The 16521-nt window shown below is 40.4% G+C and overlaps 1 protein-coding gene across 2 annotated transcripts in view; it reads left to right on the top strand.

Annotated features, from left to right (window-relative positions):
- Positions 1 to 16521, top strand: part of LOC130905518 (astrotactin-2-like) — a 573899-nt gene that overhangs the window by 544275 nt on the left and 13103 nt on the right. For both annotated transcript variants that reach the window (XM_057819019.1, XM_057819018.1), the window contains exons 21-22: positions 7594 to 7694; positions 8092 to 8275. In XM_057819019.1, coding sequence (XP_057675002.1) covers positions 7594 to 7694; positions 8092 to 8275 — 285 coding nt within the window. The remainder of the gene's footprint in view (positions 1 to 7593; positions 7695 to 8091; positions 8276 to 16521) is intronic.

The following is a 16521-nucleotide window of genomic DNA, read 5'->3' as shown; positions in this document are numbered from 1 at the left end:
GATCCAGATTTGTATTTGCAAAAAAGATGAAAACTATGAAAAAAAAGGCAAATAAACATGAAAAAAACATGAGAAATTAAAAAATAAAAATAAAGAAAATACAATGACAGAAACCCGGAAAAAAACAAAACTCAAAAACTGTGAACATCAAGCAACTATGAAAAAAGGAAAATATTAGACAATGGATTGTCCAGCCAAACCGGCCAACGTCAGAGTGGGGGGCAGCTCGTGAGTCGTGGCCAAGCTGAGGAAAGTGCATTCTTGGCGGGCACGTGAATAGGACGGAGCGGCCTGGATCGGCCAGCCCCTGGCAGCAAGCAAGTTACGGCTCGTCGTTCTGCTGCGGCTACGGCGGGCTGGCAGTTCTCATCGCCGGGAATTAACGCCAAAAATAGCCCATTCTCAGTGGACAAACCGGACAACATCAGAGGAGGGGGCTGTTCTTGGCTAAGCCGAGGAAAGTGGATTCTCAGCGGGCACACGAATAGGACCGAGGGGGTAGAAGTGGTCTTCTCGGTGGACAAGGAGCATTGTCACCCACAAAATGCAAGCCACAACCTTATTTAAACATCTGCCATGATCCCATTTTTTGACATAATATAAAACACTTACTTACTCACTTCCTCGTAGGTTCAATGGTCCCACAGTTGTCAGACTTGTTTTGGCCATTATCTGTGGTGAACAGGAACTTTTTGAAACCCAAAAAGGCTCACACTCCTCTCCCTGGTGCAGCAACAAAAGCCTGCAGCACATTGGGCTGGCGTGATGCGAAAGATAAACGAAATAATCAGCAAAATCAGCTGAATCCGCTGTCATTCTGCATACTGTAGTATTGGCTGTATACTGAAGATGATTAACCCGCAGACGTCACATTGCATTCTTCGTCAGTCCAGGAAGTCACTCATTTTCATGGCGCGTGATTAAAAAAAAAATACAGTATATCGATCACTTCCACACACTTCCAAGCTGTCCATTTCATTCAGGAGCATAAAATGCCGCGTGAAATATGAAATAAACATGCTTTTTGCAGCCATAAGCACTTAAAAGTGCATGTGACACAAAAAAAGCATGTTTATTTCATAATACACGCGGTATTTTATGCTCCTGAATGATATGGACCGCTTGGATGTGTGTGGAAGCGATCGCTATATTTATTTAGTTTATTTGAATCCCGCGCCATGAAAATGAGTGACTTCCGGCTTCGGTCTTGCATTGAGGAGGAGGGCGCTGCAACGTGTACGGTAGAAGGCGTCCTCTTCACTATATAGCGTACTGTTGTGTATGAGGACGAAGGATTTTGCGGATTAATACGTTTATTTTTCACATCACGCCAGCCAAACGGCTGCAGAAAAATCATTCAGTATGAGGGAGAGGCGTATGCGCCTTTTTAGAGTTTCAAAAGGTTCCCATTCACCGTGGATATTGGCCAAAACAAGCCCAACTACTGTGGGACCATTGGACTTACGAGGAAGTGAGTAAACATCTTGTTTAATATTATGTCAAATATAAATACAGCTATTACAAAGTAAACACTACAAACTTTCTTTATGTAACCCGAGTCTGTTCTCTGCCGCCCCGCGTTCCGCTCCCACCTCTGACAAGGCTGGGACGCGAACCCGCGCGCCGCGACGATTCTAGTCGGCAGGCAAGTTCGGTAACCACTGCGCCAATAAGCTCGAGCCAACGGCGCAGCCGCTAGCGTCCTTACATGAAGGAATCGGCGGGGAGGTTTCCACGTGCTTCAACGGATACACTTTCTGTGTACCCGTTACACTCTCCCCCCGAAACCTTCGCTGCCGATACCGGACGAGCCCCCATTTGTAACCCGAGTCTGTTCTCTGCCGCCCCGCGTTCCGCTCCCACCTCTGACAAGGCTGGGACGCGAACCCGCGCGCCGCGACGATTCTAGTCGGCAGGCAAGTTCGGTAACCACTGCGCCAATAGGCTCGAGCCAACGGCACAGCCGCTAGCGTCCTTACATGAAGGAATCGGCGGGGAGGTTTCCACGTGCTTCAACGGATACACTTTCTGTGTACCCGTTACACTCAAATAAAGGACTACTTACATTTGATCATTGATAGGCATGTAAAAAGCTCTCCTCATGCACATTAGCAGCACATTAGCTGCACAACAACTGCAGCCACCCTCCTCAAGGGAACAAACTGTAAATTGCTCTCCGCCGGGCGGTTTGCCGATCCGTGAAGACAATCGACAACCCAGTCGTCATGTCAAATAATCCAGGATAGTTATGTGTGATTTTCCATTTCGAAGACTTTGAAACATCACTCGGTTTGGGTTAGCATGTCGGCTAGCTGTCACGCCTTTTGGTTTGTTTACATTCTCCGAAGCCGGGGAAGGGAAATGACATATGTCTGATTTAGGTGTCATAAAATATCATTCGGGAGGTGCGACAGTAAAGGTGAAGTCGACAGTTTTGACCATTATGGAGTAATTTTGCCATGTCATCCTGAATAAATGCATTTTTAATTATTTCATATTCCATTTAGCACAAGATTGTTATTTGTCATGACCATGCCATTTATTTAGCAATTGGGGAAAATACTTGGATAAAAAGAATATCCTGTAAAAATATTGAAGTAAAGAGACAGAAACAATGACATTTTGCAGCTCTCTTCGTCACGTTTTCCTCGTTGTGAATAGTTCCCCCTCGACGGGCTGACTGGTCCTTCTTAAGCCATTTATATAGCTGTTGGGGGAAAATACTTAGATAAAAAGAATATCCTGTAAAAATGTTGGAGTAGAGCGAATGAAACAATGACATTTTGCTCATTTCCTCGTTCTGAATAATTCCCCCTCAATGGGCTGAATAGTAAAACCGATGAGCCCAGTCTACCGCTGACGTCATCCACCTGTTGGGGACGCTAAAGCCCTATAATGGTAGGCGTGGCTAACCGGCAGATTAAAAGACTAATTTCTCGTCATCTGCGCTTTGCTAAATTGTTGTATATAGTGGAATCATCTCAAAATATGATTCTAATTCACATAATAATGCCAGTTAAGACTTTTTTCTCCTGTCGTATGCTCTTTACCGGTTATGCTTGCAAGCATTAATTTTTTCCTTGCCCGTTTAATGCAAATCGTAATCTTAAAAGTGAATGGATTTTACTTGGTCCATTTCTTCCATTGCTTCCTTTTTTCCTTCAGCATGCTACACCTTGACATTTACAAAGACCACATAAAGGTGAGACAGATTGTGCATCTGAACTCCACCATCTCAAATTATTTCCAGTGTCACATTATCGGAATACAAAGGGCTCCTGAAGTCTGTCTCTGAACCTTCCCTACTATTTATGTAATAGCTGACATTTCCCTTTTAACTTTGCCCTCATACAGTTCATGATGGGGACGAGTCAGACCCTCTTTTAATCCTTGATAGATACAATAAAATGATGAAATCTTGTGGATCCTAGCAAGTATGCATATTTTAGAACCGTAAAGATGGCGTGGAGGAAGAACACGGCACTATGCTGGCAACGAAGGAAGGGCAACAAATGGGACGGTCACTTTTGGTGTATCAGTGGACTGCAATAGAAGCTCAGCTTTCCCTAAAGTGTCAAAAAAAATAAGTGATCAAATCTATACTGTTGTGTGTACCATGTCATTGACTAAAAATGGGTTACAATGCGCTCAACTTTTGTCAGTGCTTTAAACAGCGTGGACGCAAGCATTTTACAGAGTTGAAAGAGTGTTGTTCCAAAGCAGCCAAACGAGACAAGTGATTGAATAAATGCATGGGCTTACCCAGTCCATCACACCCTGGGTGTCTCTGGCAGTAGGTGGGCCTCGGCCAGCAAGGACTACGCACTTTATGCATGATGATTGGATGATCTGTGTGAGGCTGAATCCCGTTTTGATTGACAGTGAAATGAGCAAAGCAACAATATTGTGGTGGAAACGTCCTTGTTGGTATTTTTTAATTTTCATTCTGTTGTTCTGAGTTGAACTGGAGACTAAAAGAAAGCCCGCAAACAGTTTGCTGAAGACATGTCAACAAAGCATATGGATTACTGGAACCATGACCTATGGTCTGATGAGACGGGCGGGCTTTCTTATGTACCGTTTTCAGAAGAGGCTTCCTGTTGGGGTGACAGCCATGCACACCAATTTGCTGTAGAGTCAACATATGGGGGTGACATCCATGCACACCAATTTGATGTAGAGTGCAGCGTATGGTCTGAGCACTAACAGGCTGACCCCCCACCTCTTCAATCTCTGCAGCAATGCTGACAGCACTCCTGTAATGAGTCACATGACATTTTGGAGGGAAAATGACAAGTAGTACTCAATTTGGACATTTAGGAATGTACGTAGTTTCTATGCGGTGTACTCACTTTTGTTGCCAGGGGTTTAGATATTAATGGCTATATTTTGAGTTATTTTGAGGGGGAAATAAATTAACTCTATTATTTAAGCTGCATACAGACTACTTTTCATTGTGTCAACGTGTCATTTTGTCAGTGTTGTCCCATGAAAAGATATCAGCAGAAATGCGAGGGGTGTACTCACTTTTGTGATACACTGTACATAATAATTAGGGCCCGAGTACTAGGCGTGCAAAGGCCCTATTGTAATGCAAAGGATTACGTACTTTGGTGTGGGGGTCACGGTATGGTGCAGGTTCAGTATGACAGGAAAAACTGCTTTTTTCTCACAGCATTTGAAAATAAAAGTTAATATACCGTTATACTCTTTTATAGGTGAAATTTTAAAAAGAATGTAAAAAGTTCTATTCAGTCAGTTAATATAATGCGGAAAACACAGACAAGACTGCAAAAGCAGTTTCTGCTCTTGCACCCCTCTTTTAAATTAACTTCTGTATTTTAAGCCAAAAAACTGTTGAGTTTGATAGAACAATATGCTGCAATAACAGATTCATGGCGCATTAAGCCCCCAAACTAGTTTTAATTTGTCCGTTTTACCCTGGAAACCCCCGTTTACAGACATTGCGCAACAGCTTTTGTTTCAACATAGCCATAAAAGCCATAGTAAGTAATTGTATTTATTATTTGAAATGTCTGTCATTTTTAGCTTAGAATCATTAATTGATGTCTAATATTAAGTTTTAAAAAAAAAACACTTTAAAGAGCATATGACATGAGAAAAAAAAGTCTTAAATGGCATTATTATGTTAATTAGAATCATATTTTGAGACGATTCGACTATATACAACAATTTAGAAAAGCACAGATGACGAGAAATTAGTCTTTTAATCTGCCGGTTAGCCACGCCTACCATTATAGGGCTTTAGCGTCCCCAACAGGTGGATGACGTCAGCGGTAGACTGGGCTCATCGGTTTTACTATTCAGCCCATTGAGGGGGAATTATTCAGAACGAGGAAAACGCGACAAAGAGAGCCGCAAAATGTCATTGTTTCAGTCTCTCTACTCCAATATTTTTACAGGATATTCTTTTTATCCAAGTATTTTTCCCCAATAGCTATATAAATGGCTTAAGAAGGACCAGTCAGCCCGTCGAGGGGGAACTATTCACAACGAGGAAAACGCGACGAAGAGAGCTGCAAAATGTCATTGTTTCTGTCTCTTTACTTCAATATTTTTACAGGATATTCTTTTTATCCAAGTATTTTCCCCAATTGCTAAATAAATGGCATGTTCATGACAAATAGCAGTCTTGTGCTGAATGGAATATGAAATAATAAAAATGCATTTATTCAGGACGACATGGCAAAATTACTCCATAATGGTCAAAAATGTCGACTTCACCTTTACTGTCGCACCTCCCGAACGATATTTTATGACACCTAAATCGGACATATGTCATTTCCCTTCCCCGGCTTCGGAGAATGTAAACAAACCAGAAGCCGTGACAGCTAGCCGACATGCTAACCCGAACCGAGTGATGTTTCAAAGTCTTCGAAGTGGAAAATCACACATAACTATCCTGGATTATTTGACATGACGACCCGGTTGTCGATTGTCTTAGTGGATCGGCAAACCGCCCAGCGGAGAGCAATTTACAGTTCGTTCCCCGGAGGAGGGTGGCTGGATTTGTTGTGCAGCTAACGTGCTGCTGCTAATGAGCATTAGGAGAGCTTTTTACATGCCTATCAATGATCAAACGTAAGTAGTCCTTCATTTAAAGGAAGTTTGTAGTGTTTACTTTGTAATCGCTGTATTCATATTTGACATAATACAAAACAAGATGTTTACTCACTTCCTCGTCAGTCCAATGGTCCCACAGTAAATATCCACGGTGAATGGGAACCTTTTGAAACTCCAAAAAGGCGCATACGCCTCTCCCTCATACAGAAAGATTTTTTTGCAGCCGTTTGGCTGGCGTGATGCGAAAAATAAACGTATTAATCAGCAAAATCAGCTGAATCCTTCGTCCTCATACACAACAGTACACTGTAGCGTGAAGAGGACGTCTTCTACCGTACACGTCACAGCGCCCTCCTCCTCAATGCAAGACCGAAGCCGAAAGTCACTCATTTTCATGGCGCGGGATTCAAAAAACTAAATAAAAATAGCGATCGCTTCCACACACATCCAAGCGGCCCATATCATTCAGGGGCATAAAATACCGCGTGTATTATGAAATAAACATGCTTTTTCGTGTCATAGGCACTTTAAAAAATTATTCACTCGCATATTTTAAACCTTTTTAAAAAATTACTGTAAAAAAGTCATGGATATCTACCCCATAACGATCGCTTAATAGTATTTTTTTTTTTGTCGTTACTGTTGCATTTTCCCCAATATTTTATATGATATAATCGATCCAAACAAAGAAAAATTGGGGAAAAAAAACATTTAGAAGGGTAAATATATGAAAATGAAAATCTCGACCACTCCTTGAAGTCTGCGATTTCTACATCGCGACCCTTGTTATATTACCATGTTTCACCCATAAAATCCCCCAAAAATCCGGCTGTGGCCATTCACAGCTGTCTCTTGACACTCAGTGATACGTGCTCCATGGAGTTTTTGGATCAAAAAGAGGTACTTACGCGATAATATCTTGTTAAAATAATAGCGTCTTTAATTATGCTCTCGCGTGCTCTCACCTCCAGTTAGGGTTTTGCTGTTTAAAATGTTTTTTTTTTTTAAATGTCCTCCTGTTCAAAATGTTTCTTCCCCCAGAAAATTGAGATTTTAAGCTTTCCAATTATGTATCACACATCCATATAGGACAATTTTATAATTTGGCCAAATTTGTGGTCTCAGAGCGGAACTTCAAATCACCTGATTGTTTTCCGCCATAACCATATTTGATGTGAAAGACGTTATAGAATGGATCATGTAATAACGTGGAGAACATGAAAAGTAACGTTAGTTACTGCCACGAGCAACTAATTACTCTTTCGTTGAGGTAACTGAGTTACTAAATTACTTTTTGGAGGAAGTAATTTGTAACTGTAACTAATTACTTTTTTAAAGTAAGATTAACAACACCGCCTACAAGTCTGAAATTCACACACAAGATACAGTACATCAGTGAAGAAAAAAAAAGCAAAAGACTGACATCCTTGGCTGTTAACGTTACTTCAAAAAAATGTCAATCAACATCTTTAGCAGTGAATGAGATAATAAAGCTATACTTGTTTTCAGGTTCACTCTCTATGCAGTGGACAGCCGGGGCAGTCACTCTGACTCCAGCTATGTTTCTGTACGGACGTCCTGCCCAATGGTTGATGATAGCCGAGCAGAAGGTACAAAGTTTCTATTTTTGTGTGTGTTTCCTTGTCAAGCCCTAACTAAGACAAATTGTGAAAGTCGTCTTATGATACAATTGAGCAATGTTCCAATTACAGTTTCTCAAATGCCGGGTGGTTTTGTTTTTCTTCTTTCTGTAATTTATGCTAATAAATCATGAAGTTGGGTCTGCGTTTCTAGAGGAAGCACATCTGAAGGACATAAACTCACAAACTTGTTTTCCCTGCTATTGCACTAACTTAAATGACCTTGGCAGTGAACTGTTTTGGGGGGAAAAAATGAAGGTTTTTTGTTTTTTGGGTTTTTTTTAAACTGCAAACCTGACCTAACATAAACCCAAACGTTCAAAATCGTGGACTGACATTTTTACTTGGTTTTCCATTGTTCTCAAAGAGATCGCAGACAAAGTGTACAACTTGTACAATGGCTACACAAGTGGCAAGGAACAGCAGCTGGCGTACAACACCTTGATGGAAATCCCTCCCCCATTGCTCTACCGAGTTCAGCACCACTACAATTCCCTGTATGAGAAATTTGGCGACTTTGTGTGGCGCAGCGAGGACGAGCTAGGCCCCAGGTAAGGTTTTTAAGAGGTGTGTTAAATGAGTTTGTCACTGGTAGACGTCCAATCCAGTTGAACTGGGAGCAAAAACGCACAAAATAAAAACCATTCACTTTGTTAATTTTGAGGCATTTTGTTTCATCTTTTTTTTTTTACATTTAGGGCAGTGCTTCTGAATTTATTTTCTGTTACGCCCCCTTCAGGAAGACGTAAACGTTTCCCACGTCCTACTCTCTGCCGCCACTGTAAATAGTGTCATTTGTCTAATTTTTATAAGTACACCTCTGTATAACATTGTCCTTGTGAACTTTAAAGAAAAAAAGTAATATAGCTCAACTTGGAATAAAGTATAACTTTATTAATATTATTTTGTTTGTAACAGAAAAGACTTAAAGCGCATCAATTTGCCTGAATTTAAAAAAAAAAAAAAAAAAAATTCACATCCAAACTGTAAACATACACTCGAGGTAAATTTTTGACCATTTGACTCTGAAAAATAAAATCTAATAAAATCAATACATAATAATAAATGTAAATTGATTAGCAACATTCACTCAAAGTACAATATGTCAAACAATTTGACTGAAAATACAAAAATTAATAGAACAAAAAGGACAAAGTTATTAGACGGGGACAGTTTTTATTTTTGCTGCAGGCCGTATTAGCTCCTTTGCTATGGTGTGGGGTTATTTTGCATTGAGCAACTTGATATGCCACTTTATATGATGCTAACAGTGCTCGTGGTGTACTGATGTAACATTCACAAAGCGTGACGATTGTTGCCATTATATTGTTTTCGCTGAAAAAAAAGTTTATCAACGTGATTGGAGTCTAACGTCTTTAAAGGGATCCACAGATAGAAAGACTTGTAGTTCTTAAAAGATAAACGTTATTACGAGTTAAAATAATTTGATATTGAAACCCCTCTTGATGTTTTCGTTCTTATACAATTTGTAAAATTAGTTTAACTTGCCATTGTTGTTGACATCGCAGGGCAGTGACGTTACATGGTTACGTTGCCGGGCTTTCAGAGTATGACTCTAGCAACATAAACATGTCATCTGTTCAACCCTGTCAATTTGAACCCGAGAGGAACATTATGAGCAAGACAGCACTGTCGATATTTCAAAAAATTGAGCAGCAAAAGTGAAATGAACAGGAAAGACGGGATGAGGAGAGATGATAGTTGGGGGAAAAAACGGTGTTCTGCCAAAATGTGCTACACCTGCAAATTTGACACCCAAAGTATTACCGTGCGCTTTCAGCTTGTTTTGTTTAGATGCATACAGAGTAGAGCAGGGCGGTAAACCGAAAATTTACCGGCACCGAAATTCTTCACGATGACCGGCGTAATTTTGACCATGACGGTAAATTCGGTAATTTAATAAAACAAGAAAATATAGTCTTTTCATCCCGCTTTGACTCTGTGTTGTTCGGCAATGTTCATTCCCCTTTAAGAAAGCAGAAAGTGTGCTTACGTATGGAGTCACGTGGTTATCAGGAAGCCAAACAAACAAGAGCCCTGTGGCTAACACTAGCGGCTAACGCTACAAGCAAACGTGATAGAGTGTGGCTTAAGGGAGGTTCTTTCAACCCGACATTAAATAGACTCTTGGCGGCATCCAGACAGGCTTTCACCCGCTGTCCTCCCTTGTTCTCATGATTTCCAAAGAGGATGCTTTCAATGCTTTCTACTGGTAGCCAAGCCACAGGCTAACGCTAGTGGCTAACGTCGGATAGCGGCTCTAACCTTGGTGAAACAGCTGAACTTAATGAGTGGATTGGGCACGGACTGCATCTAGCAATTAGTATTTCACGTTATTGTGTATCTCTGTCTATGTGTGATTTCTGATGGCTGTTGTGACAGTAAAGCATTCAGCATAAAGTACAATCCAACAGTGAAAATTTTAATATGACTGTTTAATGGCCCCGGCTATTTTTCTGTATGTGCTTAATTCTGTGTCATTAGATCAATGCAGCTTTAATGTGTCTGTGTGGGGGTTGATGTGTGCTTGTATGTATTAAAAAATGCACTGGGGAAAAAAAAACTGAAACCTTGAAGTAAACACTTGTTTTAAGTAAATATGTCACAGCAGCCATTAACAATAAGTTGTCTTTTTGAAGTGTACTGTTCAAACTGTAAGTAATTTGTATTACAATGACATGTTTGCACAGGCATATTGATTTTGACAATGTACATTGTTCAAGCCGTACAAGCTGTTATAAATGTTCATACTTGAATTCTTATTGTTTACAATAAATTTTTATATACTTAATGTTTAGACTGCATGTACGATTGTTAAACATATAAAATTGAAATCTGGTAAATAAATCAACAAGAAATGGTTAATCTGTATTTCATGCATTGATTCAGATTTTCAAATTGTATAACAGTCCGCTTGGGCGAATTTATCGTCGTTTATCGTTATCGAGGTAAATCTGCTCAATTTACCGCGATACGTGCTTAAGGCCATATCGCCCAGCCCTAATACAGACAGAACAATCTAAAGATGCCTTATGAAAATACTTAAACGTAGTAATATCAAATAAGGGTGGTTTAAATATGCTACGTGACTAATGTGGACAACATATCAACAATCTGCTTTAAAGCTACCACAAGAAAACACAATGCTCAAAAGTATAAGAGGGAAACACATGCAAAAGGAAATAGAAGGTAATAAAAGACTCAATAAAAACACAAATAGTAAGTATTCGCCACTTTTAATCGATGAGTGCATGTGTGTGATGTCTCGCCGCGTATAAGGAATTGTAGTAACCCTGTAGTATTTGTCGAGTGACAGTGACAATCTACGTTAACACACTCCATTGCAGGTATAAAAACATGGCGCCCTCTGTAGGTCAAAACATGTACTAAATATTACAGATTTTTAAATCAATGGCAATATTTTGTGTGTTTTTGATAACATATTTTTGTAAATGAGAACAATTCTGGCTTATTAGAACCTACAAGTCTTTAAATTCCGAGGTTCCCTTTAACTGATGTCTTAATTGAATTTGCTTCATGCTGTCCGCTGCCAACATTTTTTGACAGAGATTACATACTGCTGTTTCCTCATCTCTCACTGTATTAAAAGTGAAGCCAAACGCTACATACGCTTCGTCATAATTAATCAAATTTCAATATGCCGTAGCTACGCCGTCGGCCAGACGCAGAACCCTAAACCATGCTTTAGCTCTTCATATTTCCTGCTCTTTGCTATGTGCTCTTTTTTGATTGAAAAATACTGTGCACACTCTGAGCACCGCTGCCACCCACTGAGTGGATGTGCAATTACACTGTATTCTAGTACAGCAAAACGTATGTTCCCCAAGGTCATATGCACACCCCTAGGCATCTCTTTACGCCCCCCAGACTTGAGAAGGACTGATTTATGGTCACTTCCTATTTATCGGACACTTCCCATTGATTTTTAGACACTTTATGCTGTCATTTTGGAACATTTCCGTGACTTTCACTGTCCATTTTGGGCCATCACAATTAAAATGGATTGGACGTCTGTGGCTGTCAATGGCAGCCAAATGAGTTAAGCCCAAAATAAGATAAGAGAAACTTGGATTCTTGATCTATAACTGAAGTTGTATAGCGAGCAAAAATTGGAAAAATTTCTCCTACTAAGTATAAACAATTATTGCTGTCAATTGCCCAGTTAGGTGATCTAGGATGTGGTGAAGCACTTTAGATGATTGGTCAAAAAAAGAATGGCCCCAAGAAACAAACACAGTACTCGTCCAGGCACCAACGGTCCCCAGGAATTCCCCAGCAGGGCAGCACGGTGGCTAGTGGTTAGCACGTCCGCCTCACAGTTCTGAGATCAAGGGTTTAATCCTGGGCTCCGGCGTTCCTGTGTGGAGTTTGCATGCTCTACCCGTGCCTGCGTGGGTTTTCTCCAGAGACTCAGGTTTCCTCCCACATCCCAAAAACGTGTGGTTGGCTGATCGAACACTCTAAATTGTCCATAGGTTTGAGTGTGTGTGTGAATGGTTGTATATCTCATTGTGCCCTGCGATTGACGAGAAACTGATTCAGGGTGTACCCCGCCTACGTAGTTAATTGGGATAGGTTCCAGCATCTCCACGACCCTCATGAGAAAAATCAGCATGGAAAATGAGTGAGATGAGTCAAAACACGAATGGTCACAAGAAACAAACACAATCTTGCCTGGCACAGCCAGACTATTCTCCCTGAATTTTTCAAACACTGTGAGAAATAGTCTGGGACCCAGCCCATTTACGGCCTCTCGAGCAAGGTACAAAATCAACAGTCCAATCAGATTCGTTTATTTGCGTGACGTGTTCTTAACGAGTAGCGTCACTCTTGCGCGCCGAAAGTCGTCTCTACAACAACACAGATGGTGAACGGGAGAGCCGAGAATATGTTCCAATTTGCGGTAAAACCAGTTTTAATTTACCAAAAACACATCGAAACAAGATCTTGACAACGGTCAACATGGCTCGCGCTAGCCATGTTGAATAAACTTCTCCATTCTCCACTCACACTAATTACTTGTCGCTTTAACAACGTCACATCTGCCCGTCACTGATTGGTACACTCCGCTGTCTGTTTGCTGTGGCTTGCTCCACCCTGGGAATTTGATCCGCCGGACGGTCGCCAGACTCAATCGCTGGAACAGCGGTGAGTCTGGTATACCAGGCAAAACACAATCAGTACTCCTCCAGGCACCAACGGTCCCCAGGAATTCCCCAGCATCTTCATGGATTTAGTTTAACAGGTCTATTTATAGCCACATTCTTATCAACAAAAATACTGATTTTGAAAGTATTTGTATGCATCAGTCTGGATTTTTCTTTTTTCATAAGTAGGAACATATTAGAGCTAGAAGAACAGACTTCCGCTGAAGCAGCCAAATTCAAAGCATCGCTATGTTTGACAGAGTGGGCACGCCATTCCCTCATGCACCAAAATGTCATCAGGCTTTCTCTTCTCGCCCACCATGAAAATTTGAGTTAAATAACAGTTCAAGTTGTCACGAAATTCCTTTTTCTGACCTCTGTGAACTTTGACCTGATAATCCAACAAATCCAATCACCTCTTCTGTTTCATATTACAAATACATCCTTCAAGTTTTATACATAACCGTCATTTGTTTTTCAGTTATCCTGAAGGCAAACATTTTTATTACTCCGGTGAGCTTTGACCTAATTGGCCCAAAATTGAATAACCTCTTCCGTTTCATATTCCAAACATATCCTGCAATCAGTGTTGTTTTCATGAATGATGACTATAACAAAAATGTTTTGTTGACGAACAAATTTTTCATGACGATGACAAGACGATAACGAGCTGAAAATAAAATGTGTCTTGGGAGACTAAGAGCGTATTCACACCTGTCCTGTTTGGTCAGGACCAAACCAAAAATGTTTGTGGTGTGCACCTTTTGGGCTGGTGTGAATACAAAACAGCGAACTCTGGTGCGTACTAAACAGCTGGTCCGAGAGGTGGTCTCGGTTCCCTTCCAAGCGGACTGTGGTGCGGTTCGCTTTAAGTGTGAAAGCGACTGCACTGTGGTCCGGACTGTTAAAATCACATACCTTTTTGCACATAACAGGCCTCCGTAGCCAGGAAATGTTGTTTGGTTAGAATCACAGTCTGTGGTTAGCAGTACGTTGGCTAATATGAGTCGGGATTCACCGTGAAGCAATGAGGAGCGGAATATCTACTGTCCTTGTAAAATGAACATGGCATCAAAGGCCATTAATGGTCCAAATTTCCAACAAATGCTTGTAATTGGATTTTTAAAAAAAAATCATTATGAGCACGTTTGCAGGACTCGGGAGCTCTGTGGTTATTTATTTCCTTTTTTTAACGTGTTATTCCGCCCAGATCGTTATGTCCAATTATTGAACGATTTTTTCCCATGCGTAGGTTTGTGGTCAAATCCTGGGTCGCTTGCTCAATTTGCATTGTGAAAATGAACCACATAAAAAGAGTCCAGACCAAAAAAAAAAAAAAAAAAAACGAACTATGGACTTTCCTGGTGGGCTTGCCACCCGTCCCTTAAATTTGGAGTCGTTCCGTTATTGGGAATTAAAAGTTGCGTTCCATATTAAACCAATACGGAATAGATATGAATAAATAAATTTCTATGCATTTTAGGAGCATTTTAGGAGTTTTGGGGATGTCCCTTCTTTTTCGTCTGTACGGCTTTGGGCGCATGGGAGGAGTCCCTCCTTTCTATTTCTGAAAGGTGCCAACCCTTCAACACGCCATAAAACATAACAAGACGAATACCAGTTTTCGTCTGATGAGACGAATGGTTTCTGGCACGTGTTCACAATATGTGACATTTATATGTAGTTAGCCTGCACCGTAGCAGTGTCTGGTTGTGTCACTCATTGTGATGTGCTGCGCACCCCCAAATCACCAATGTCTTCTCCAGTCTCCAGGCTTGCTTGTTTTGAAACACATACAGACTTTATCTTGGCAAGAAAGAATATGAATTAATGTTGCTTTAGCCTTTAAAGGTCTGAGCTGAGTGATCATCACACACTAAATGTAACTCGTAGCGTTAGTATAGTATTCGCGTTCACGTTAGCATTAGGCTAATGCTAATGTCAAGCGTCCTCTTAAAACAGGGGTCATCAAACTATTCCACATCGGGCCACAGTGGGTGCTGGGTTTCTTTCCAACAAAACAGGACCAATCTGGTGTCTTACAAGTGTAATCAGGTGACTGTAGTCAGATGCTGCTTGTTTAAGTAGAAACCTCATTGGTTAAACGATCTGTGTTCGAACGGTAGGAACAAAAAACAGGGCCCACAGCGACCCTTGAGGACCTGTTTGGGCACCCTTGTCTTAAACTCTCGGACAACTGTTTTTTGCACCATGTTCATGGCGTCCATTTGGGTATAATAAATTGAAAATATTGTATTGTATATTGTATATTGTTTTCCTGCTGAGTGTGTATTATAACCAAGTTGGCGTTGTCCTTGTAGACCCGACAATATGTGCTCGTCTGACAATATTCATTTGAAATAGTTGAAAACTTTTTATACTATTTTATTTATTTATTTTTCGAAAACTTTTGAATTTTACAGAAGAAAAGATTTTGAGTAAACGTTGACTAAAACTTGACGAAACTAGTCTCAGTTTCCACAAAAACTCGATGAAGACAAACACATTGACTAAAATATGATTAGGATTAACGAGTATTATCGTCCAAAAGACTAAGACGAAAATTAAAAGCGATGCCAAAAACAACACTGCCTCCTGCAATTTTTATACTAACTCTTATATTGGCTCCCTTAAACAACACTGCCTGCAATTTTTATACTAACTACTATATCGGCTCCCTTGTTATCTTGAGCATATATTTCTGACCTCTGTGACATTTAACACTTGACATCACTACCTCAAAATTTAATCTCTTCCGTTTCAGATTGCAAGTTTGAAAACAACTCCCTTATTCGCTCTTGAGTTATCTTGAACACAACCATACAGACTGAGGTTGTCCGGATCCAATATTTGGATTGGATTAACCGCCGATATGCGCAAAAAAATGTGCATCGGTATCTGATCGGCCGACGCGGAACAATTCCGATCCAGACTCCCGATCCAGATTTTTGAAATCCAGTCTGGGTTTTCCAGCGCACCGATTTACATAATCCATTCCAGTTTTTGGTTTGGTTTCCCTAATATCCGGTCCACATTTTACGGTATAAAAATACTCCTAAATCGGCACAATCTTGACGTGAATCTATCTTCAAAACAGTTTTAAAACTTTCACATATCGAAAGGAGACAGAAGGGAAATTATGGAATAACAGGAGAATTTTTAACAACTTTAACAGGTGATTCGCAACATTAAATTGAATTATAAATTAATTGAATGTAGTTTAACCCTTGAGAGTCGAAGGACGCGCCGGCGCGTCCTCAGCGCACGTCGTCTTTGAAGCACCCTCGCGTCTTAATTACGTCACCCACATGCCGTTGGTTGGTCTCGTTTTAAAGTGCGGAAGTTGCGGTTTACTCTCGTTGTTATTTGAAGTCAATCGACCAACTAAAACGTGAGATATTGTCATTTAAGTTTTATAGTTTTATTGTCCTCTCAAAAAAACATTAAAACGCTGCATGGATCATTTGTTTATGTCTATATTTCCATAATTTCTTGTCCTTTTTCAAAACGGAAGCTCCATGAAAAAAACACAAATCAAACGAACCCTTTCGAAGTCACAGTGGAAGCACAAAATGCGTTTTTTTTTTTTTTTTTTATAAATATAACTG

The sequence above is a fragment of the Corythoichthys intestinalis genome, chromosome 17 (genome assembly GCF_030265065.1).
Source record: "Corythoichthys intestinalis isolate RoL2023-P3 chromosome 17, ASM3026506v1, whole genome shotgun sequence".
In the NCBI taxonomy this organism is placed as follows: domain Eukaryota; kingdom Metazoa; phylum Chordata; class Actinopteri; order Syngnathiformes; family Syngnathidae; genus Corythoichthys; species Corythoichthys intestinalis.
The sequence above is the reverse complement of the archived record's forward strand: the minus strand, read 5'-3'. Positions and strand labels throughout refer to the sequence as shown.